Source organism: Carassius auratus, chromosome 3 (genome assembly GCF_003368295.1).
Source record: "Carassius auratus strain Wakin chromosome 3, ASM336829v1, whole genome shotgun sequence".
NCBI classification, from domain to species: Eukaryota; Metazoa; Chordata; class Actinopteri; order Cypriniformes; family Cyprinidae; genus Carassius; species Carassius auratus.
This window is the reverse complement of record NC_039245.1, coordinates 6,922,356-6,946,307: the sequence shown is the minus strand read 5'-3', so window position 1 is coordinate 6,946,307 and position 23,952 is coordinate 6,922,356. Positions and strand designations below refer to the sequence as shown.

General features: G+C 36.5%; 1 protein-coding gene and 1 pseudogene across 2 annotated transcripts; both read right to left on the bottom strand.

Moving 5' to 3' along the window:
- Positions 1-512: 512 nt before the first annotated feature.
- LOC113045369 (deleted in malignant brain tumors 1 protein-like) lies at positions 513-20,414 on the bottom strand. 2 transcript variants are annotated; one of them, XM_026205723.1, is made up of 11 exons: positions 20,343-20,414; positions 10,132-10,155; positions 9,669-9,989; positions 8,989-9,294; positions 8,581-8,868; positions 8,034-8,354; positions 2,664-2,969; positions 2,240-2,524; positions 1,694-2,014; positions 1,007-1,144; positions 513-900 (listed from the first exon to the last, which is right to left on the bottom strand). In XM_026205723.1, the coding sequence occupies exons 1-11, from the start codon at positions 20,374-20,376 to the stop codon at positions 629-631; spliced, it is 2,616 nt and encodes an 871-aa protein (XP_026061508.1). In that variant the 5' UTR covers positions 20,377-20,414; the 3' UTR covers positions 513-628. The 2 variants fall into 2 exon arrangements, with proteins under 2 accessions (XP_026061508.1, XP_026061517.1); XM_026205732.1 differs by having other exon boundaries at positions 8,581-8,865.
- Positions 3,748-3,864, bottom strand: LOC113056008 (uncharacterized; annotated as a pseudogene).
- Positions 20,415-23,952: the final 3,538 nt, after the last annotated feature.

Here is a 23,952-nt window from a genome sequence, read left to right as displayed (position 1 = left end):
TCACTGAGGAACTCAATGCGAGGGCTAATTACGTGATTGATGGTTGTTCATGTCTATGCAATTTAACGTATTGCTGTAAACTTGGGATTCCATATTTCCATTCTCTTAAACTCATTTTTCCCTAACTTTATATCTTCCTGCAACTTGTGTGAATGTGTGAGTGCGTGCGTTTATGTGTTAGATTAGTTTATATGTCTTAGATTTATCTAACAAAGCCTTATTCATATTGAAAAGAGAAGTATCTTGTGTTTTGTGCTTGCAAATTAATGTCTTAAACTGCCGATCTTGTTACTGTGCTAATTGATAGTGTTTCACTATAGTTTGGATATTAGTATCCAGCGCAGATTTGATGTTAAACGGCTAGTTCACTGAATCGCAGGGCGTCTCCGTGAACAGCCGTGAAACAGTGATTCTGTTCAAATTCCCTTTAAAATCTTAAATGATTCCCTTTGAGCTAAATTGACCTGTTTCTGTTACAGTAAAATTCTTAAAAACTCTGACTATGAGATTCATGATTGTCTTTAATACATAGAATATTGATCACATTGTTAATGTAAAATTATTATAAAAAAAAAAATAATAATAATTTCAGAGCACCATGGCTCAAAATAATTGGGTTCACTCAGTATTAATCACAACAGCTTTCATAAATGTTATCATTAGATTTGTCTATCACACTGTTATTTACTGAAACATTCACATTGACATAGTCGTCTTCAGAGTCATCACTGTCTACATTCACATCGTCCTGCTCAGAATGACCAGAGTCCACATTAATATAGTCTTGTTCAGAATCATCATGATTCATGTTTTCATCAGGTTGTACATTTCCATAAACAGCCTCATCATCCTCTTCATTTTTGTTACCATGGGATGTACCGGCATATGTATTAGCTGCAGCTAGAGAAATGGCATAGAGAGGGACATAATTACAGGAAAATGTTAAGAGTTAAAAATAAAACAGAAGACATCATTTGACTTATTTTAGAAAATGCAACTCTGTTACCTTTCGTAAAAGAGCACTTCAAATGAGTTTCTTTTTTCTTATGCTTTTGTCTTCTCTTCAGCAGGAGGATGATTATGAGGAGAGACAACAAGAGCAGTACACCTGACACTGCAGCACCAATGACAGGAAGCAGGGAGGCTGAGAGAGACATTAGGGGTTGAGTTAAAGGATAGTTCACCCAAAAATTCTGTCATTAATTCCTCACCATCACTTCACGTTCTTAACCCACAAGACATTTGTTCATCTTCAGAAAAATATTAAGATATATTTGATGAAATCTGAGAGCTTTCAGACCCTGCATAGACAGTACCAATGTAGAATGTTAATGAACGGTGGTGAACGCTGACAGGGAAGAGAAGAATTGTTGAATAAAGTCGTTATTTTTGTTTTCTTTGTGCACAAAGTATTATCGTAGCTTCATAAAATTATGTTTTAACCACTTGTGCCACATAAAGTATTTTAACATTGTCTTTTTTGGCCTTGAACGTGTCAGTTGCATTGCTGTCTAAGCAGGGTCAGATAGCTCTCTGATTTAATCAAATATATCTTCATTTGTGTTCTGTATGAACAAAAGTCTTAAGGTTTTGGAATGACACAAGGATAAGTAATTAATGACAGAATTCATTATCTTTTTTAATGTTCCATACAAGCAGTCCAACTTGTTTTTAGACTCTTACACATGAGTACCTGTGATAGTGATGAGCAGCAGTTCAGAGGCAGATGAATTGAAGGTGCGTGAGGAGACACTGACTTCATAAACACAACTGTAGTTTCCCTCATTTGAATATTCTGCTTTAGGAAAGAAGAAGGAGGCAGAGTGACTGACAGCTGCCTCAGTCCTGGTGATGCTTGACCCTCTGAACAAGTGAAAAGAGCCTCCAGGATACTGGGATGCAGTGGAACAGATGATAGTGAAATTGTGGCCCCTGGTGATCACTGGTCCCTGAAGATCCTTGTCGAACCATGCATCAGGAGCACTGTGAGAAATGCTGGGCTGCTGCAAGTTCACTAAAGAACAATAATACATTTACAGTACATGGATAAACAAAAAAAGTGAACTTATATACTTAAAAATTATCTAAAATAGTCATGATTCAAAATGTAATCCACTGCTATTTTACAAAATATTTCAATTGCAAAAACAAAGGTATCATTACAAAATGATTTCACTTATACTTTACTAATGAATGTGATTTATGACGTAGGCAATAAGAATAAACTGAACACACTCACCCACAGTGATGGTAACAGTTCTGCTCAAAGGTGACGTGATAGTGTTGCTCTTGTAGGAGTATTGACAGCTGTAGCTGGCCTGATGTGAGACATCTACATTAAGGTTGAAAGTCACACTAGATTCATGTTCCTGGGAGGATATAGATGGTCCGTTTCTGAAGAGCTGGAATTCAGCATTAGCATTGCATCTTGGTTTAGGGGTTGTGCATCTGAACTGGATATTTTCTCCAGGAGAAACAACTGAATGTCTGGAGGTCAAAGAAAGGGTCGGCATCTGCAGGTCGCCTTCAAAAGAAAAATTTGTTTATTTGAAATAATTTGTTAAGACAAGGTAATGCATACATGACATTCATGAAGCTTAATGTAATTTTTGTTGGTCATTTTCCCTCAAATAATGTGAGAAGGTGCTAAAGATTTGACTAACCTGAACAAACAACAGCAGCATCTTCCCCATGACCACAGTTATGACTTCCTAGTCCTTTGTGTGAACATTGTGTGAGGGTTCCTTCACTTCCTGAGCATTTAACATCATCCAGCCAGATTGATCCACTGCCTTGACCAAAGGCAGCACTATGAGGTGCACTGATGGCTGATCCACACTGTAACTGTCTGCACACCACAGCAGCATCATTCATGTCCCAGTTATTATCACACACAGTTACCCACTGGCCATTATAACGAATCTCCACTCTTCCACAGCATGAGTCAGTCCCACTGACCAATCTCGGATCTATCAGATTACAATAATTAAAGTACAATGTGATTAAAATCTTGTTATTTTTGACATGCTGGAAGTACAGACCCTTTTAAGTGCCATCGTCACAATAATGTCACAGCACTAGCTGGAGGCTGAACGAAGGGAAAACTAGAGGTGGCCAATTCAAACCAGCACAAATTCAGCTACATATGGAGCTTAAAATATCATTTTGTTGTGATGTCGTGTGCCAGAATCAATGGAGTCTGAAAGATTTCTTATGCATCTCACAACATGCAAGAGTAGCAATGGCCATAGTCAGGCTTTGACAATTAGAGAGGTCTGAGGTGGGGTTATAATAATAATAATTCTTTACATTTATATAGCGCTTTTCTAGACACTCAAAGCGCTTTACATAGACAGGGGGTATCTCCTCATCCACCACCAGTGTGCAGCATCCACCTGGATGATGCGACGGCAGCCATAGTGCGCCAGAACGCCCACCACACACCAGCTTACTGGTGGAGAGGAGACAGAGTGATGAAGCCAATCAGTAGATATGGGGATTGTTAGGAGGCCATGATGGTCAGAGACCAATGGGCTAATTTAGCCAGGATGCCGAGGTCACACCCCTACTCTTTCCGAAAGACATCCTGGGATTTTTTAATGACCACAGAGAGTCAGGACCTCGGTTTAACGTCTCATCCGAAGGACGGTGCTTGTTGACAGTATAGTGTCCCCACCACTACACTGGGGCGCTAGGACCCACACAGACCACAGGGTGAGCACCCCCTGCTGGCCTCACTAGCACCTCTTCCAGCAGCAACCTAGTTTTCTCAGGAGGTCTCCCATCCAGGTACTGACCAGGCTCAGCCCTGCTTAGCTTCAGTGGGCAACCGGTCTTGGGCTCCAGGGTGATATGGCTGCCGGAATTGTGCTATAATAACACCTACAAATACAACTCATTATATACATAAACACTTTAGAAGAGACTGTAACGAGACAGAAGCAGAGGTAGGATACATGTGCAGTAGTTTAATATAATCCTTGGTAGACAAGTCAAAAATAGTAGGCAGATAGCATAAACTTGAGACAGTCAAAGTTCGTAACAAGAAAAGCACTCCAATCTAAACAACTATATGGAAGGGAAAATCCAAAACATAAATGGGGAAAAGGAAAGGCAATGGTCATACATAAGATAGAAAAAACAGTGGAATAAAAACAATCAGTAAGGTAGGTAGACTGGCAATACTTCACACTGGCCTGTTAGTCTGGCCCTGAATTACCACACAAACAGGAAGTAACCAGAGAAGCAGAGAGAGTGGAACACAGTCAATACTCATGCCTTCACTGGCTAGGCACTACAGACACAGAGATGTAGATGTTTGTGAAAGATGTTTTCTCTGTTTTGGAGGGATGAACACGACGAGCAAAATAAATAAATAAATAAATATTGTTGTGGTGGGTTTTTTGAGGTGGGAATGTGTTTGTGTTCACACAGAAGGCGACCCGGCAATGTTCCGGGTCCAACGTGCTTATTTGCTTAAATTTTCTTAAAATTTCCAAAATATAAAGTAAATATAATAAAAAGAAAAGAAAAGAAAAATCACACAAAAAAAAGAAAAATAAGAAAAACCTACATAAATATTTAGGGGTTTCTATTTATTTATTTATTTTATATAAAAATGTATCAATATAGGATTTCTTTATCATTTTTAGCCTTCAGGTCACTTTGAAATTGACCTGAAAAAATGCGCTAACTTGCTGCCAGATCTGGGCCCCGTTCTTCGTACGTCGCTAACTCAGTTAGCTGGATTTGAATGTTGACGATTTGGCGTGATCTTGGATCATTTGGTTCTGCGAAGCTCATCCCGGAGCTGCTGTCATAGCAACAGGTCCGTAAGCTTAAACCTGCTCGGGATCAGGCTTATTTCATGTAAAGAGGATTAGATCACTTCTTTTCAACCAGAACTGATACTCAAAATATGTCTGCTACCACCGCTACTTTATTACAAGAGTATCGTACTGATCCAGGGACAATACTTTAAAATAATAATTATTAAAAAAATTATTTAAAAATAATATAAAAATGCTGTTTAGTCCATAACAGCCTACTATGGACAGCCAGTTTTACTACCTGAAATATTTATTTGTCATAAAATTATTACTTCATAATTGTATTAGAGTCTTACCATGGGCGTAGGTTTAGGGGGGGACGCTAGGTACTAGTCCCTATCAATATTTTGAGATGACTAATTTGTCCCCACCAATATTTAGCAAGCTCCTTTGAACTGCTATTTGGATCTTTGCACTGTTATTTGGATCGATTCTAACGGCCAGGACAACAATAGTACAAGAAACACTGTAATTTGATTGGCGTCGGGGTATCTGACAGGCTACACGCGCGGGCCGGGACTACTTTTGTGCTTGCACTAGCCTTTCTTTTACTGTCTATGGGCCCTATTTTAACGATCTGAAACGCAAGTGTCAAAGCGCGAAGCGCAAGTAACTTTGTGGGCGGGTCTCGGCGCTGTTGCTATTTTCCCGGCGGGATAAATGGCTCTTGCGCCCGGCGCAAATCTAAAATGGGTTGGTCTGAAGTAGCTTCATTATTCATAGGTGTGGTTTGGGCGTAACGTGAAATAAACCAATCAGAACTTCATCCAACATTCCCTTTAAAAGCAGGTGCGCAAGTTCCATTATGGATTGCTATTATTATGGCGTATTTACCAGGCGCACGCCAGGAGCGGTTCACAGCCGAGGAGACTGATGTTCTTGTAAGAGCAGTGAAAGACAGAGAAGTTGTGTTGTATGGGGATGGGAGAAACCCACCCAAAATAGCGTCGGTTAAACATGCGTGGGAGGAAATAGCCACAATTGTTTCATCGATTTTTTTTTCCCTGGTTCTTGACGGACAAACAAATTTGTCAGATGTCCTTATATACATAGCTATATGTCTTGCCACTATCGGGCAAACAGGTCTGATCCTTAATTACTACAATTAGCCTTAATAATTTGTAAGCAAGATTTCACAATGATTTCCGTCATCTCATGTGTTCATATTTTTTTAGTGTAACAATTTATGATTTGCAAAAATAACTGTTGCATCTGTGTAGATTACATGAGCAAAGTGTATGCGCGTTGTGCACGCTATACATTATGGTCAAGCTTGCGCCCTTAAAATAGCATAATGAACAACGCGCAACGCGCCACTGACTTTAGACTAGGTTTTTTCTGGTCAGTGGCGCAATTGTTTAATGGAACAGCAAAATAGCACCAGGGATCGTTTGCGCCGGAAGACGCCTCCTTTTTTGCGCTGAACCGCCCAGGGAGCGCAAGTTCATTCACTAGTTTAGCGACGTGCTTCTGTGAAGGGAAAAGCGCGCTTTGCGCGGGTGCAAAATAGGAATGACACATGCGTCGGTGTACAAAGTCAATTGCGCTGGGTGCAAGATAGGGCCCTATGGCACTAGCAGCGAGCGGGTGGTGTGTGCGTCCGCATGTTGACGACGCCGACGGTAAGTTATCAGGGCTGTCTCTCTGCCACATACAAAGGCTTGGGTAAAAACATTTCAATATTCCTTTTTTTTGCCCCTTATTGTACTTTGTAGATGCCACCCAAGAAGAAGAAAGGGGACATAAGAAGCTTTTACATAAAGCAGAGTCAGAGTGTAAGTAGGCAAAATAACTAGCTAGCCACAGAAATAAACTAGCAGTAGTGACTGACCAGGCTTTCAAATGCAGATTCTAATGTGGAAAATAGTATTAACTGGTGATAGTATGTCTTACCCAAGATGATAGAATATTACGTTAGCAAGTAACTGAATGTCAATTAGCCTCTACCTTAACTTAGAATCTTGCAGTCAACATAAACGTGAGTGTACTGGAGGGTAAATAGTGTTTTTAATAGAAAAAGGTTATTATATTTATTTATTTAGATTTGTTTCCTTGTGACAGAGTATCTTTTGTTAGTGTAAATACTAATGTACATAATAATTTATGTTAATAAAACGTTTGGTTGTTCAGCATTACACAGTCTCAGGTTTTTATTTTTTATTTTTTGAGAGTGCATTTTTGAGATTATACAGTGATACTAGCTCTTTAGGGACAGTATACAGGATGGTATATCAGGGTCAGGATACAATAATAATAATGAGATGAAGTAGATTCACTTCTGTATTGTGATATTCTGTATTGCCAACAGTCTGAAATAAAAAAGGAAATCACCATTAAATCACTGGTATCTTACAACATAAGATGGGGGGGGGGGGGTGTATGGGGGTGTCCCCACCAAAGCTGAGACCAAACCTACGCCCATGAGTCTTACACACATGCTATACAGATAATAGAGTCGTGCATTATTTTGAGTGATGACTGCTTTTATAAGAGTGGCTTGATAGAGTGCAGGAGATGCAGATAACATGATATTGACCCTTAAGAAACTTTCATTAATGCTGTCACGTAACAAATCTGTCTAAATATAAAACGAAATGAATAGATAATTTCTACATTGAAATAAAAATGTAAAGACTGCACAACTATTATAAATTGCGAATCTAAATTATTTGGAATCACAAAAAAAATTCTAATAAAATAAAAACATGTATCTATTATCTGTTTCATGTATCTATTACAACATTTATGTAGTTTTGTTTGCTTGGCTGTTTCCTTATAAAAGTCCAGAAATTTGTAAAATTTTTCGTCGGGTGTCATTTTAAATTATATGACTTCATTACATTGCCGTCTTGCTACCAGCCAATCCCTCATGGTTGATCATGGTTTCGAGTATCGATACATATCCCCTTTTAAACCAACACATGAACACACAATTATCTCAGATAACTCAATCCAGCGATACTAATCATACACAACATGTGTGTTCGAAGAACCCAATTAGCCGGATCACGATTAGCACGATGATATCATCTTGGATGTGTCATTTGATCTCGGATGTAATAAGCGACGTATGAAGAACGGCCCCTTGATTGTCAAAAATTATATTGTGTTTGTGAACAAAGGTTTTACGTGTTTAGGATGACATGAGTGTGAGTAATTAATGACAACATTTTTGGGTGAAAGCTTGTTTTTAGACATCAGTACCTGTGATAGTGATGAGCAGCAGTTCAGAGGCAGGTGAACTGAAGGTACGTGAGGAGACACTGACTTCATAAACACAACTGTAGTTTCCCTCATTTGAATATTCTGCTTTAGGAAAGAAGAAGGAGGCAGAGTGATTGACAGCTGCCTCAGTCCTGGTGATGCTTGACCCTCTGAACAAGTGAAAAGAGCCTCCAGGAAACTGGGATGCAGTGGAACAGATGATAGTGAAATTGTGGCCCCTGGTGATCACTGGTCCCTGAAGCTCCTTGTCGAACCATGCATCAGGAGCACTATGAGAAATGCTGGGCTGCTGCAAGTTCACTAAAGAACAATAATACATTTAAAGTATATGGATAAACAAAAAAAAGTGAACTTATATACTTAAAAATTATCTAAAATAGTCATGATTTAAAATTTAATCCACTGCTATTTTACAAAATATTTCAATTGCAAAAACAAAGGTATCATTACAAAATGATTTCACTTATACTTTACTAATGCATGTGATTTATGACGTAGGCAATAAGAATAAACTGAACACACTCACCCACAGTGATGGTAACAGTTCTGCTCAAAGGTGACTTGATAGTGTTGCTCTTGTAGGAGTATTGACAGCTGTAGCTGGCCTGATGTGAGACGTCTACATTAAGGTTGAAAGTGACACTAGATTCATGTTCCTGGGAGGATATAGATGGTCCGTTTCTGAAGAGCTGGAATTTAGCATTAGCATTGCATCTTGGTTTAGGGGTTGTGCATCTGAACTGGATATTTTCTCCAGGAGAAACAGCTGAATGTCTGGAGGTCAAAGAAAGGGTCGGCATCTGCAGGTTGCCTGCTGAAGAAAAAGTTTATTCATTTAAAATGTTGGAAAATTATGAAAAACATGAATCTAATGTAATTTCTGTTGCTCATTTCACCCAAAATAATGTGTGAAGGTGCTTAAGATTTGACTAACCTGAACAAACAACAGCAGCATCTTCCCCATGATTACAGTTATGACTTCCTAGTCCTTTGTGTGAACATTGTGTGAGGGTTCCTTCACTTCCTGAGCATTTAACATCATCCAGCCAGATTGATCCACTGCCTTGACCAAAGGCAGCACTATGAGGTGCACTGATGGCTGATCCACACTGTAACTGTCTGCACACCACAGCAGCATCATTCATGTCCCATTCATCATCACACACGGTTCCCCACTGGCCATTATAACGGATCTCCACTCTTCCACAGCATGAGTCAGTCCCACTGACCAATCTTATGTCTGAAAGATGTCATTAAAAATAAAATTACAATGTGATTAAAAAGGTTACAGTTTTGGCATGCTGTATGTGTTTGACATTTTTGGGAGCCAAGCACCAAACATATATTGCAAGTTATTTTCACAAGTTTTCTTATCATTCTCAGAATTCTTAATTCTTATATAATTACTTGAAGCCAAATAACCAAAGTTTATATATCTTTTTTTTAAATTGATGTAGAACTATTTTTATTGTAAGCAGCACATTTTCAGAACACTTACATTTTTTGAGAAAACCAAATAAGCTGGTAAAAACAATGTAACCTAGGAAAATACTGAATAAAATATCAAATTATATAATACCAAGAACATTAAAACCATATTTTGAAAACACATACCTTTACCGAAGCAGGCAACTCCTGCATCTTCAGAATGACCACAGTTATGAATTCCAATAGAAGGATGTGAGCACTGTGTGAGTGATGATTCACTTCCTGAACATCTCACATCATCCAACAAGATCGGACCACTTCCCTGACCAAAATGAGCACTGGTTTGTGCACTAACAGCTGTTCCACATCCCAACTGTCTGCACACCACAGCGGCATCATTCATGTCCCAGTTGTCATCACACACTGTCCCCCATTGGCCATTATAAAGCATCTCAACTCTTCCAGAGCAGTCATTATTACCATTGACCAGTCTGATACTGTAATCTCCTAAAAATAAAATAACTCCATTATGATACAACTCATCTTACAACAGGCTAAACTTGCAGACTAGCCAAAACAGTGACTAGATGTCATGATAAAGCTGGAATTGTTATTATTTTAAATGAATGACTAAAAGCTTGTTACTCACCAGTTACAGAAATCAGAGCACTGGCTGTTGAGATGAAAAACAGGGACAATTAAATTTAAGGTAGACTTACAATTAAAACTTAAAATCAATTCAGAATTTATCAAGACATTCTTATATATATATCAACCCATTCTCACTCCAAAGGCGTCAAAAACCGAAGCATGGTCAAGCGCCCCTAGCGTCACTTTTATGACGCCAAATGTGCCTCTCGGCGTCGACTATCGAAGCACTACGACCTTCATTGCTTTCAGTGGGAAACTTTTGGCGTCAGAATTCGACACGAGGACATGAGATGTTTATCGCTATGAAATCACGTTCAAGAAGTCTCATTCAGCATACATCGCGCGATACTTGCTATCAGTTCCACAGTTTGGGTGAGTAGTCGTATATACGCTCTTTTAATGCCTTTTATCAAATGTATTCTGTCTTCTTTATTAATCAGATTAGCGCCATATGTTTAATCGCTGTATTATATCGGTCATCCGCGGCTGTTTTTGAGTTTCATTGCGTTTAAATAAATGAACACAGCTGCTAATTAGTGTGATTAAACTCTGTCTGTCACGTGACGTGCCATAGACCTTCGATCCGTTTTATATTATTATTAATTTCAGGATCAATGATGTAAGTTGTATTTGTAGTGAAATCATGGTAATCACGACACAATAGTAATAAATGAAATGTGAAGTTAAAACACAGTAAATGGGACATTAGTAACTGTAACTGTAGTTTTACTATGATATATTAATAATCAATACAACAATACAATAATCACCAAACCAGCTATGTTTGTATCACTGTAATGTTAGTGTTTTTATGTGCTTTTATATGACAGATATCACAGTAATCATGTGTTCTGTACCATGCTTTTAATACCTTTTAATGTGAATCCAAAAAAAAAAAAATCAAATTAAAAAATTTTAATAACAAATTAAAAATAAATAATAAAACATTTTTCCATCTTGCAGTTCATTCATATCAGTTTATATATATATATATATATATATATATATATATATATATATATAAATATTTTGCTCACAGATCATTATTAACATTCTGTATATAATTAAATTTTATTTTCTCTCCCCTTTTTTATTATTTTTATTTTTAGCTGAAAAGACGTAAAGGAAGCCCAGTGGTGTTTCTGGAGAGGGATTCCTTCAGAAATGGAGAAGACAGAAAGCTGCGGAGGCAGATATTTGCAGCAGTAAGTCTGTGATAGTTTGTCTCTTTTATCAAAAATTCCTGCTGTTATAATTTGTACAGCATTTGTTGTTTCTTAAACTGTTGCACTGTCCAAATACCCACACTTGCCATCTTTTCACTTGACCACTTGATTACTTATTTGTCGTCTTTCCTGTATTTGGCCTAGTGTTCAAGTGAGCATGATGACCACAAGTGTGTGTCGAACTTTTCGTGACCTGATGACTGTGTTTCCCAATCCTGATCCTGGAGAACCCCAGCACTGCACGGTTTTGGCGTCTCTCTTATCTAACAAACACACTTTTGAGGTCTTGGAGACTTCACTGATGAGCTGATGAGTTGAATCAGGTGTGTTTGATCAGGGAGACATCTCAAATGTGCAGTGTTGGGGTTCTCCAGGACCAGGATTGGGAGCCACTGCCTTATGGGACACTTATGTGTTTAAAGAGATTTTTAATATCTAATTATCAATATTTCACATACTGTACTAAACACATCACAGTCTTAATAATCCAGTTTAACACTTGTATGATATTGTACAAGCCCCAGGACGGTCTCATCTGACACTATCAAAAGAATTCATATGACTATAGCTTGTTATTAATTACTTGCTTTCAATAATGGATTCATTTAACATTTAATTATACAGCATCTTTACAGAGGCTGCTTTTATGGTCTAAACAAAACACAGTGTAATGTATAAGTTGAATGTAATGTAATATTTCTGTTTTACAGGATTGTTTGAGGATAACACTGCAGTTCTCCATCACGCACAAGGACTCACCTCGTTAACTCTTTATCCCCCGCACACACAGAAATGGTCCCTGGATCAGTGATTAGACTTTGCAGTGGTTTGATTTTTGCAGAAGATGTAACTTTGTTTTATTTATAAGCTCATAATGAATACATTACAGAACCAGTGATGAAAACAATAGTTAAAAATAGTATTTTTCGTATTGATAAAGCATTTTGTTCTCTTTTTCAAGCTTCATACAGTGAACTTTTTAGACTTTAATTAAGAGTTTTAGTAAAGGAGATATTCATACACAGTCATCCCCTAGCTCCAGTCATGAAGTGAATTCATGATGTTATTGTCAAAGCTAGCAGGTGTTTGTTTTCCTGAACACTTTCTCTGTCTTCCATTGTTCAGACAATCAGTGTTTATTTGATGCTGTGCTGATTGAGTTTTATAGATGATATTGCACACTTGACATGCATGTCTTCATGGTGTTTTTTTGTGAGTTTGAAACATTTACATTGTGTTGTATAACATTTTGGTCAATTTAATTTTTTTAATAAAATTGATCTTTTTCCAGTGTTCACTGAAAGACCTGTATTTACTGTTTTGTTTTTTAATAAAAGCATTTTCATTTGCATACTGAAAATAGTTAATGTTTACAACATAACTGCCTTTTTATTCTTTATGGTGGCAAAAACGAGCTTGGTGACAGAGGATGCAGTGTAGTAATTTGGGCATGTTGTCTTTAAATGAGTTTGACATATCAATAAATAATGGAAGATCCTTACAAAAATATGCATGTTTATTATGCTTTATGTATTTATTTGTTCATTCATTCATTCATTTATAATTTCAGTTTTTATTCCTAGGGTTCAAATGGTAGAGAATGGTAAATCACAGAAACACAAATGTGAACAATTTTAACTTTAAAACACAATGTAATATGCAATGTAAATTTTAGAAGCACGTCATTTGATTAGTAAATATATTTGTCTTTGGTCAAAAAAAAAAAAAAATACAAATCTTAAAAATGTGTCTTATATTTAATGAGAGGAATCTATCTGTTGGATACAACTGCGACTGCTGGGCATGTGCACATCAATATTGCCCAATTTTTGTCAAGCTGAACAACGGAGGAAGGTGAAGACGTTAATAAAACAGAATCTAATAAGTAGCTAGCTTAATCTATTGTTAACCGAATCTATCCCTTCAGCCGAAAAACGAAAGACATCTGTCATACATGGATAAGGAAATGTGACGCTGCTGCTCAGCTTTGATGTCATTGGCTATGACTTTTCAGGACAGTCTGTGGTTGGACTATCTTTTAACCCATATTAAACAGCGCATCATGTTAAAAAGTATGTTTTGCTCCTATCATCACATTAGTAATATATTAAGTCAACAATGAAGTGTTGCTATCTTGAGAAAAATGACATCTTTAGCGAGATCCTAATCCTAACCCTAAGCATAACTTCAATGAACTACAAAAGCAGCCCCCTAGTGTTGCCTTTGCATAGATAGAACGACGGAGGCTTGTGGGTAATGTAGTTTAAAACTTTTTATTAACGAAACTAAATAAATTATTTATTTTAAGGTAAACTGGATATCTAAATATGTTTATTGTGCAAACCTCTATGATATATTTGAGAGGCAGGCTGAAATGTGGTATTTTACAGTGAGCAATATTTAAAATGCTTTTATGCCAGCTTTCCATTTATTTCTGAAAACTGAGCTCAACATTATTTTATCAGCATAGCATAAGTAATAATCCTGCCCATTTTCTCTTTGATATGTTAATTGGACTCTGATTTACAGCCATTTGAAATGTACAGTTTTGGGCTCTTCCGGGGGGTGCTACTGGGCCCCTGGGGGTAGCAGGGCAGTAAAACCTACATATATGTATTCTCCTCATCATGAACAACATACTGAGCTGAGTCACATTTATATCTGACAGTTTTCACAGTCCTCTGTTTTCTAATTCTTACATCATTGCTATTATACCTTTTGACAGGACATTGTGAGGCCATCTGATGAAACATGGAAAAATTATAAAGAAATGATTTAATAATGAAAATAATAGATTATTTCTTTGATTTTTGAAGTAAATGGCAAGAAATATAATGGATGAACCTGCAACAACTTGCCATTATCTATTCCCCACTGTAAAGCAGTAATCAAGGACAATGTATACACATTGTGATACTTCACTATTACACAAGGACAAATTCATGCAGTGCTAAGAATATTAATTTATATATATATATATATATATATATATATATATATATATATATATATATATATATATATATATATATATTAGCATTATATATAACTAATTAGCCGAAATCAGTGTAAAAATGTCCTCCTCACCCCCGTTTCTTGCTCCTCATGTGCTGGACATCAGTAATGTGCGTGCTCTTGGTTTTAATGCAGAATAAGATCCACGTTGATCATTCCTGCTACATTCTCAGTTATCCCTTAAGTGTTTGTAACAATAAAGCCCATGGCACCATCTTGTAATGCAGAATAATTAATCTTGTAACTCCCTGTATTTCACAAAAAATGTGCATATTTGTTACTAAAATATAAAAAAATTACTTTCTGGTGTACTGATGTCCCAGATGTTATTAATCCGATCAAAAATGTTCATGTCTTAAATAAAAAAATAATCCCAATAATTAATATGTCGTTTTTCCAAGTCTAAAATAAACACATATCAGCCTACCTAGTAAAATGATGTATTTACCAAGAATCTTCAGAACACAATATTCACCATTTTCATTTTATTGAAGCATAGACTATAAACTTGATAAAGTAGCATCAAGACAAATAAGATTCAATGAAAATAATTATCATCAAAGATACATTAACCTCATATATAAATCAGTTCACACAGATGAGTGATGAAATGTCCTTAAAAGTCACACAGTCCCATCCAGTCAACTGTGATACAGATCATGTGATACATATAAGACATGTGATACTGTTTCAGAAAATAATGATTCCCATCATCACATCTAAACTGGTTTCATCTCCCCATCATGATCTTCTTCTCTCGTGTCTGGAAACAGTTTGTGGTTGATATCCAGCACTGATGTGGTGTAGCTTGTCCTCAGCCAGATGATCTCTCAGTCCTAACATCCCAGACCTGGTCAAAGTGAAACAAACAATGCAGAAGAAGTTGTTTAATGGACAGAGAGCGCAGCTTATGTTCTGTGTGATTTTAGCAGTGTGAGCAACTATGACCCTTGTAGTACTGTACACTTACCATTCTTCAAGCTGTTTTAAGATCTTTTGAGAAGCTTTTCTCTGAAGACAATTTACCACATCCTCTTCTTTCACTCCTTTCAAGAGCATCACTTGGTCAAAACCCCTCATTTGGCTGATGAGATCATCTGTACAAATAAAAATACTGCAATAAATATGTAATTCTGCAAGAATTAAGAAAAAGTTACAGAGGCAAAGGACTTGCTCATGAGACTGCATTAGCATGTGTAGTTCTCAGAGACTCTAGAATTCATCTATTGTTGCAGTAAATGTGTTTTTTTCCTCTAGAAGCTTTCTCCAAAGTTCCTGACTTCTCTCACAAATGTGTTTTAGTCTGTGCAGTGTAAGGCCTGGCTTCAAACCAATCAACTATCAATTCACAATTAATAACATAACATTTACAAAACAATGAAATAATGTCAATTGGTGTTTATATCAACTAAACCAATTTCATGACACTTGTCTGCTAATAAAACAGCTGGTGTGTTTTTAAAAACATAATATTAAAAATGTCCAGTCACACTTTGCTAACATGCTGTAATTGTAATAGTATAAAACGAAATCAAGGCTGACATGACCAGTTCTGTGAGAGATCATCATAAAATGTTGTATAACATTGCTTCAACACACACATACCAAAGGACTTCTGTTTGTTTGAGCACAAGATGGCCATCTTCATTTCTCATCCTGAGCAAATAATTTCCTTGGTCTGCCTTCTCTTCTGTGAAACAAGATAATCTCTACTTACTCTCTGTGCAATTAATATTGCTCATTAAACATAATTAAGTTAATTTAAAGTAAGATTCAGACCAGAGCATTTGATGAGTAAACAAATGTACCTGGGAAGAGCTGATCATGGCAAGATTCGCTGAGACTCATTAATAGCTCTTTTAGGTTTTAGGAAGGTTTGTGAGGGTTGGCTCTTCAAATAGCTGTTGAGCTCGATATTTTAGACCTGAAAAAGAAGAACAGCATTATCTGGAAAAAATCCTGTAAGACAGAAGGAAGGACATATTATTAATTACGTGCAGCTTGTACATTACACCTCTGTAAAGATGCTGTATAATTAAATGTTAAATTAATCCATTATTGAAAGCAAGTAATTAATAACAATCTATAGTCATATGAATTCTTTTGATAGTGTCAGATGAGGCTGTCCTGGGGCTTGTACAATATCATACAAGTGTTAAACTGGATTATTAAGACTGTGATGTGTTTAGGGATCATTTTTAAGACTTTGACCCTGTCCAGATACCCACACTTGCAGTCTTGGCCACTTGAGAGTGTGTGTACGTGACAGTGTGTGCACAAGACTGTCCCCGGTCTTAATAATGCCAAAGCACAGCGTCCTTAACACACACTAAACCTCTCCAATACTGCTCCGGAGCGCTATACAAAGCTTAGTGTATCCCATCATGCATCATGTTTTGGAATAAATCGTCAGACTTTTTGCCGAGATCTCACAAGAGGTCATGGAAAGCTGTCCAATGTACAGTATGTGAAATATTGATAATTAGATATTAAAAATCTCTTTAAACACATAAGTGTCCCATAAGGCAGTGGCTCCCAATCCTGGTCCTGGAGAACCCCAACACTGCACATTTGAGATGTCTCCCTGATCAAACACACCTGATTCAACTCATCAGCTCATCAGTGAAGTCTCCAAGACCTCAAAAGTGTGTTTGTTAGATAAGAGAGACGCCAAAACCGTGCAGTGCTGGGGTTCTCCAGGATCAGGATTGGGAAACACAGTCATCAGGTCACGAAAAGTTCGACACACACTTGTGGTCATCATGCTCACTCGAACACTAGGCCAAATACAGGAAAGACGACAAATAAGTAATCAAGTGGTCAAGTGCAAAGATGGCAAGTGTGGGTATTTGGACAGTGCAACAGTTTAAGAAACAACAAATGCTGTACAAATTATAACAGCAGGAATTTTTGATAAAAGAGACAAACTATCACAGACTTACTGCTGCAAATATCTGCCTCCGCAGCTTTCTGTCTTCTCCATTTCTGAAGGAATCCCTCTCCAGAAACACCACTGGGCTTCCTTTACGTCTTTTCAGCTAAAAATAAAAATAATAAAAAAGGGGAGAGAAAATAAAATTGAATTATATACAGAATGTTAATAATGATCTGTGAGCAAAATATATATATATATATATATATATATATAAACTGATATGAATGAACTGCAAGATGGAAAAATACATGTTTTATTATTTATTTTTAATTTGATTTTTTTTTTTTTTTTTGGATTCACATTAAAAGGTATTAAAAGCATGGTACAGAACACATGATTACTGTGATATCTGTCATATAAAAGCACATAAAAACACTAACATTACAGTGATACAAACATAGCTGGTTTGGTGATTATTGTATTGTTGTATTGATTATTAATATATCATAGTAAAACTACAGTTACAGTTACTAATGTCCCATTTACTGTGTTTTAACTTCACATTTCATTTATTACTATTGTGTCGTGATTACCATGATTTTACTACAAATACAACTTACATCATTGATCCTGAAATTAATAATAATATAAAACGGATCGAAGGTCTATGGCACGTCACGTGACAGACAGAGTTTAATCACACTAATTAGCAGCTGTGTTCATTTATTTAAACGCAATGAAACTCAAAGACAGCCGCGGATGACCGATATAATACAGCGATTAAACATATGGCGCTAATCTGATTAATAAAGAAGACAGAATACATTTGATAAAAGGCATTAAAAGAGCGTATATACGACTACTCACCCAAACTGTGGAACTGATAGCAAGTATCGCGCGATGTATGCTGAATGAGACTTCTTGAACGTGATTTCATAGCGATAAACATCTCATGTCCTCGTGTCGAATTCTGACGCCAAAAGTTTCCCACTGAAAGCAATGAAGGTCGTAGTGCTTCGATAGTCGACGCCGAGAGGCACATTTGGCGTCATAAAAGTGACGCTAGGGGCGCTTGACCATGCTTCGGTTTTTGACGCCTTTGGAGTGAGAATGGGTTGTATATATATATATTAGAATATGTAAAGGTCACAAATTTAATTAAAATAATTTAAAGTTGAACAGAATAAACAAAAATAACAGAAGCAGGGTAGACAACTAAAAAGGTACAAATTACGGACTTAACGAACAATACCCAAAGCACATTGTGGAGCGTCAAAAGGGGCTTTTCTTCATCTGAAAGCAGACGATAAATATAGGAAAAAAGGCAACTGCTACAGTAGTCAAATTATATATAAACGGACAATTATATTGTTATCAGGACTTTATCCCCCTGGCTTTTCTAAACCCTTCATCCTCATGTCAATTACTGCTAATGTCATAAACATATATTACCTCACACCACCTGTACCTTTATATTTCTCTCAAATTTACAAGATGCACTTTTATGTGGTACCTATAGGTCTTGCCACAAAAAATGTGCACTTTAGTTTCACCCCAGCGTCAGGCGCGAGTCAAACGAGCAAGGAAAAGCTACAGCAGCCAAATCAGATTACGTAGAACAACTGTGAACTTCGGTCTGATGAAATGATGTTAGACTAGCCTATATGTCAGTAAAACATACTTTCCTGTCCCATTAGCTGGTTTGCTTTGCTCACAGCGCATACTCTTCAACAGTACGCAGATGTGTTGCGCACGATCTATATCACTTAATCATAAATAACCTGCATAAGAAATATGCAAGCTGCAAACTTTGCATGTATACGCAGCATGCAAGAACGACGCTCAAATGCATGTACTAAAGTATATTCTATAATTCGAGAATACCTAAGGCACAAACTGATATGTATTTTTATTTGTAATTTAATGCATAGATAAATGTGAGCACAGTGCACTTATACTAGTGTAAGTGTGTGTTCACATTTATTTGTGCATTAAATTACAAATTTTACAAATCTAGTAGAACATATATGAAAATGAAAATTGAAATGCATAAAATAACAAATTATTTTTGTGTTTTTGGAACGAAAACAGTGCAGTACATTATAGTCAAACACATTTTTATATTGAAATAATGAAGATTTCTGTGCCACCCCAGACTGGTTGCTGGCCCCTCCCTGGCCACCCCTATGAAAACGTCCTGGCTACGCCACTGAACAGGAAGGATGCTAAGGCATTCCTTTGGCCCAGGATCACCAAAAACCTTAAACCAGGGAACACCTCCTTTTCCTTTTTACCATACATATATTTTAAGTATCATGTATGTTTTATATAACCTGTGGAATTATTTATGTGTGTTTAACTTTCATTACAGCCTATTCGTAGGGTTTTCTACCTCAGTTATAGGAACTTATCACCAGAATTTTAATTATTATAATTTTTTTTGTATGCTGATGTAGGATATGATTTTAGAAACAAAATGAAGCTAAAGCCACAAGTCTACTAATACTTCATTTTTATATTTCAGAGCATAATCTCACAAACTGTGAATTTTCTGAAACGTTTTCTAAGACCATGTCATGCGTGCTTTTAGAGAAGGCTAATAAAACTGATTTTATGCTCTCCTGTGTGCTATTATCCCATATCTGGACTGGCAGACTGCCCCATTCATAATTCTATTGTTGTCACTCAATGAGCCTTTCATACTTCCGCAAGGTATGATATATTATATGATAAAATAAAAACTAGCCTATATCTGCATTAGTGTGTTAGTTAACTTGTTAAATGTCTTTTTAAAATCAATTATGTCAACCCAAACATACAGATAAATCAACGATTATTATTTTAAAAGTTAATTCTGGGATTAGCAAATATCTTCAGTTCAGTTTGTAAAAACTCAGTGAAAAACTAAGAAATAACGGCACAATGATAAAAAAGATGGCACAACCAACCAACTTATAATCTTAAACTAAAATGTTTTAAGGATAAAATATTACTGTGATATTAAAATTGTGACTTGCAGTGTCATAATAATAGTTTAATCTTTAATCTCTGTTATGAAAAATAGAAAGTGCAAGAACTGAAAATTTACTTTACCCAATATCAAAGTGAGAAGATAACGTCCTGGCATTGCGATGCTTGCGTTCTATGAAAACAAGCATGAATTAAGAGGTTACTTCCTGATAAGTGAAAAAGGCAGCTGATTCTAAAAGAACGGAAACGTACACTATAGCAACTTTTCCGCTGTCGGGCCGAAGCGTTCTCGTCGCTTTTAACCGTTCCATTCCGCCCAGGCGGCAAGGATATGGTTTCGCTTTCCTCTGTGTTGCTGATAACAGGGCTCGTATGGAGCGGCCAATAATTCCAATCAACCAAAAATTCCAGCATGAGCAGACTGGGACAAAATTTCAGACCTTGAAATCTCACTCTTATCCAGGCCATCCCATACACCCACAACAAATTCTGAAACGAGGAAAACCTTATTATTATTATTATTATTTTATTATTGTTATTTTTTTTTTGTATGGCCATCACATGAACGAATGTTTAAATCCTTAGGCTGGGAACATGCAAAATAATTAAAAGTTCCCTCCTGAACTGCACCTTCTCTTCCATTTTCCTTTTCAGTCTCTTGATTTCTCCAGATATTTTAAAAATGTCCTTGATGTTAAAATGATTTAAATAATGATAACATACTTTCAATATCTTTATAGTAAAACCCTATCACTGAACGTTGCATTATGAGTAATATTTTTCCCTTATGAAAATTAACAATATTATAATTAGATGCTAAATGCAAATGTCTCAACAATTATTTCATTAACAGCATTTATTTTGAAACAGGTATGATTTAAACTGTGGTTAAATTAATTATTAATTTAGCATACAATATTTTACCTGGAAACGGTAAGTTATTTCTCTGAATAAATTATGATGTGTATATTTTTAATGCCCTGATTGAGCAACATCTATTTCAGACTCTCCAAGATTGCACAAATATTTTTATTAGTACGGTGCCTGGAGGTGACTTGTTCGGTTTACTTAGTTTTGTCGTGGCCACGATATCGTTTTGTCGAGGTAACTACATCCTTATGTCATGGCCTCCACATGTTATGTTGAGGGAACAACATCCATTTCTCATGGTCACGACTTCTAATGTTGAGGGAACGACATGTTTTTTCTCGTGGACACGAGTTTAATGCGTAAACAAACCTGTGTGACCATAGCAAACCATTGAATCATTCATATTTTATTTTGAATTAAATAATTATTATATTAACCTTATGCTTTGGCTATGGCTGTATTATATGCTATTGTCAGCATTAAAAATGAAGTTTATCATAAATAAATATTACATAAAGTGCATAATAAAATATAAAAACTTTTTTTAATCCATCCTTCAGTCTTGTAAGTCCATTAACTGACAGTCTTTCCCCCGTAATATTATTATTATTATTAGCCAATATTTATTTCATTTATATACATTTTTCTGCTTCTGTTTCGATCTCTTTACTTAACATTCTGAATACTTTTGTAAATAATAGCTACTGTACTGTAAATGTACAGTAAATGCTAGTACTGTAAATGCTCGACATTAACATAAAATGTCATAAATGCATAAAATTTTAATGCATACATTTTATATGTATAAATAATATAATCATTTCTTAATTCTATATAAAATATTAATGATTCCATCTCTGATAATCCTGGGTTGCTATGGTCACGCAGGTTTGTTTACGTATTAAAATGGATGTTATTTCCTCAACATCTCGAGGCCACGACATACGGATGTCGTTACCTCAACAAAATGATCTCATGGCCACGACATAATATGACATTCCAGGCATTGACAGACCACACTTATGCCTCAGGGGATAAAAATAATGTTACACAAGGCAATACAGTTCCAAAGTGAAGATTCTTTAGCCCTAGCCATTCTCAAGAATGCACTAGCTCTTTACTGGGGCCACAGCTTGCCTTGGGATTGGTACGCCAAGGCAATGACATCCACTATCCAGTGGGTCAACCTCTGCTTGGAGACAGACAAGGAGCTGTTCAGAGCTTCTGAAGCTCCGTGTGTGGTCCATGTATATGTTTAGCACTCTTACGGGACACAGTAATGCCAAGGCTGGATCTGCCTCCTCAGCAGATGTAACCGCATGCTTCTGTGGTCTGCGTTGTGTTGAAAATACTGAAGAACGACAGGAGACTGCCAGATTGGGTCTCTTCCGTTCAGGAGAGAGCAGGAAAATAAAAGGATAAACGAAAAACAAGTCCAAAGTAAAACTAGAAGAAAAAGCAGTAACTAAGTACACAAGCTTATACAGAGGAGCATATGAAATGCGACAATATTGATTTTATAACAACTTAACAACTATAAGAACCTGTGCTTTGCGGATTGGTTAGAGCAAGGATATGCACATGCCAACTTCGTGAAATGGTCAGTGTCTACTAAAACATCAACAGACTTATTGTTGTGGTCTTCAGCTGAACAAAAGTCTATACAGACTAATTCGAGTGGAGACGTAGTGGTGATGGAAACTAATGGGGCCCTAGCCTCTGGCTCAGGAGACTTGCTCACTGATGTAACCCAAATTTTGACTTCTGTCATGTGTGCATTTACTACGTGCTTAAAAGTACAGGACAACCTGTGCTGAAGGCCTCAGCTGAACTTTAGACTTAGACAACTGTTATACCTATATGGAAACAAGAGAAGCTAGAAATAGAGATTTCCATGAAAGGATTGTATTTTCAAAACCGCATGACTCAGAGGTGTTTATATTTTATCTCGCCTGCTATCTGAAGTTATTAACTCCCTTTGTGGGTTTCTAATAAGAAAAGAACGAGACGGTTGACCTTTTTGGGTAGGACAGTTGGACTTTAGACAATCAATCTGCTGATCTGCAGAAATAGAGAACCGAGATTACCTTGCAAGGGCTTATATGTATTTTCGGAGAAGATGACGAATGTTTTAATAGCTGTCTGAGACGTGACTGCATAGATGTGGCATGAGTTTGGTACAGACTTGCAGGACTATAAGAGAAGGCAACTCACCTCTCCTTTTTACCTCTCTCTCTTTCACTCAGACTGAGTTCAGACTAGACCCTTCTAGCTGGACTTAGTCTTTTCTCACCTTTTTTCTTCCTATATTCCGGGGCTCACTTGAACTCTTTGATCATTTTACAGGTTTTTATTCATATCAGATACATTGTCTTTATTGTTGCTATTTTGAAATGCAGGTATTTTATATGCTTGTTGTATACTTTGTATTATTATTATTTTTAACATCTTGATTACTTTTGAATATTATAATGCATTTTGTATTACTTTTAATTGGGCAACATCCATCATACATGGATTGCTTTTAAAACTATATTAATTTTGGGATTTGTATTTTCTATATTTGAAGCTGATTTTAATACTTACTAATCTGTTTGCAAGTTATGAGTTGTATTCTCATTTCCTATATTCTTTGAATAAATTTGCATACTAAAAACCCACCCCACCGTCTGACCAGGATTGAAGTCTCTAATTTTTTGCATCACTCACAATGCATCTCTTACAGTTGTGCACGTAGTCCTTAACATCTTTCTCCATTGTATCCCAATAAAACCTCTGTCTGGCCAATTCTAATGAGCGCTGCTGACCCTGATGGCCCGCATCAACATGAATGCCTTACAACACTGCCATTCGAAAGTGGTTC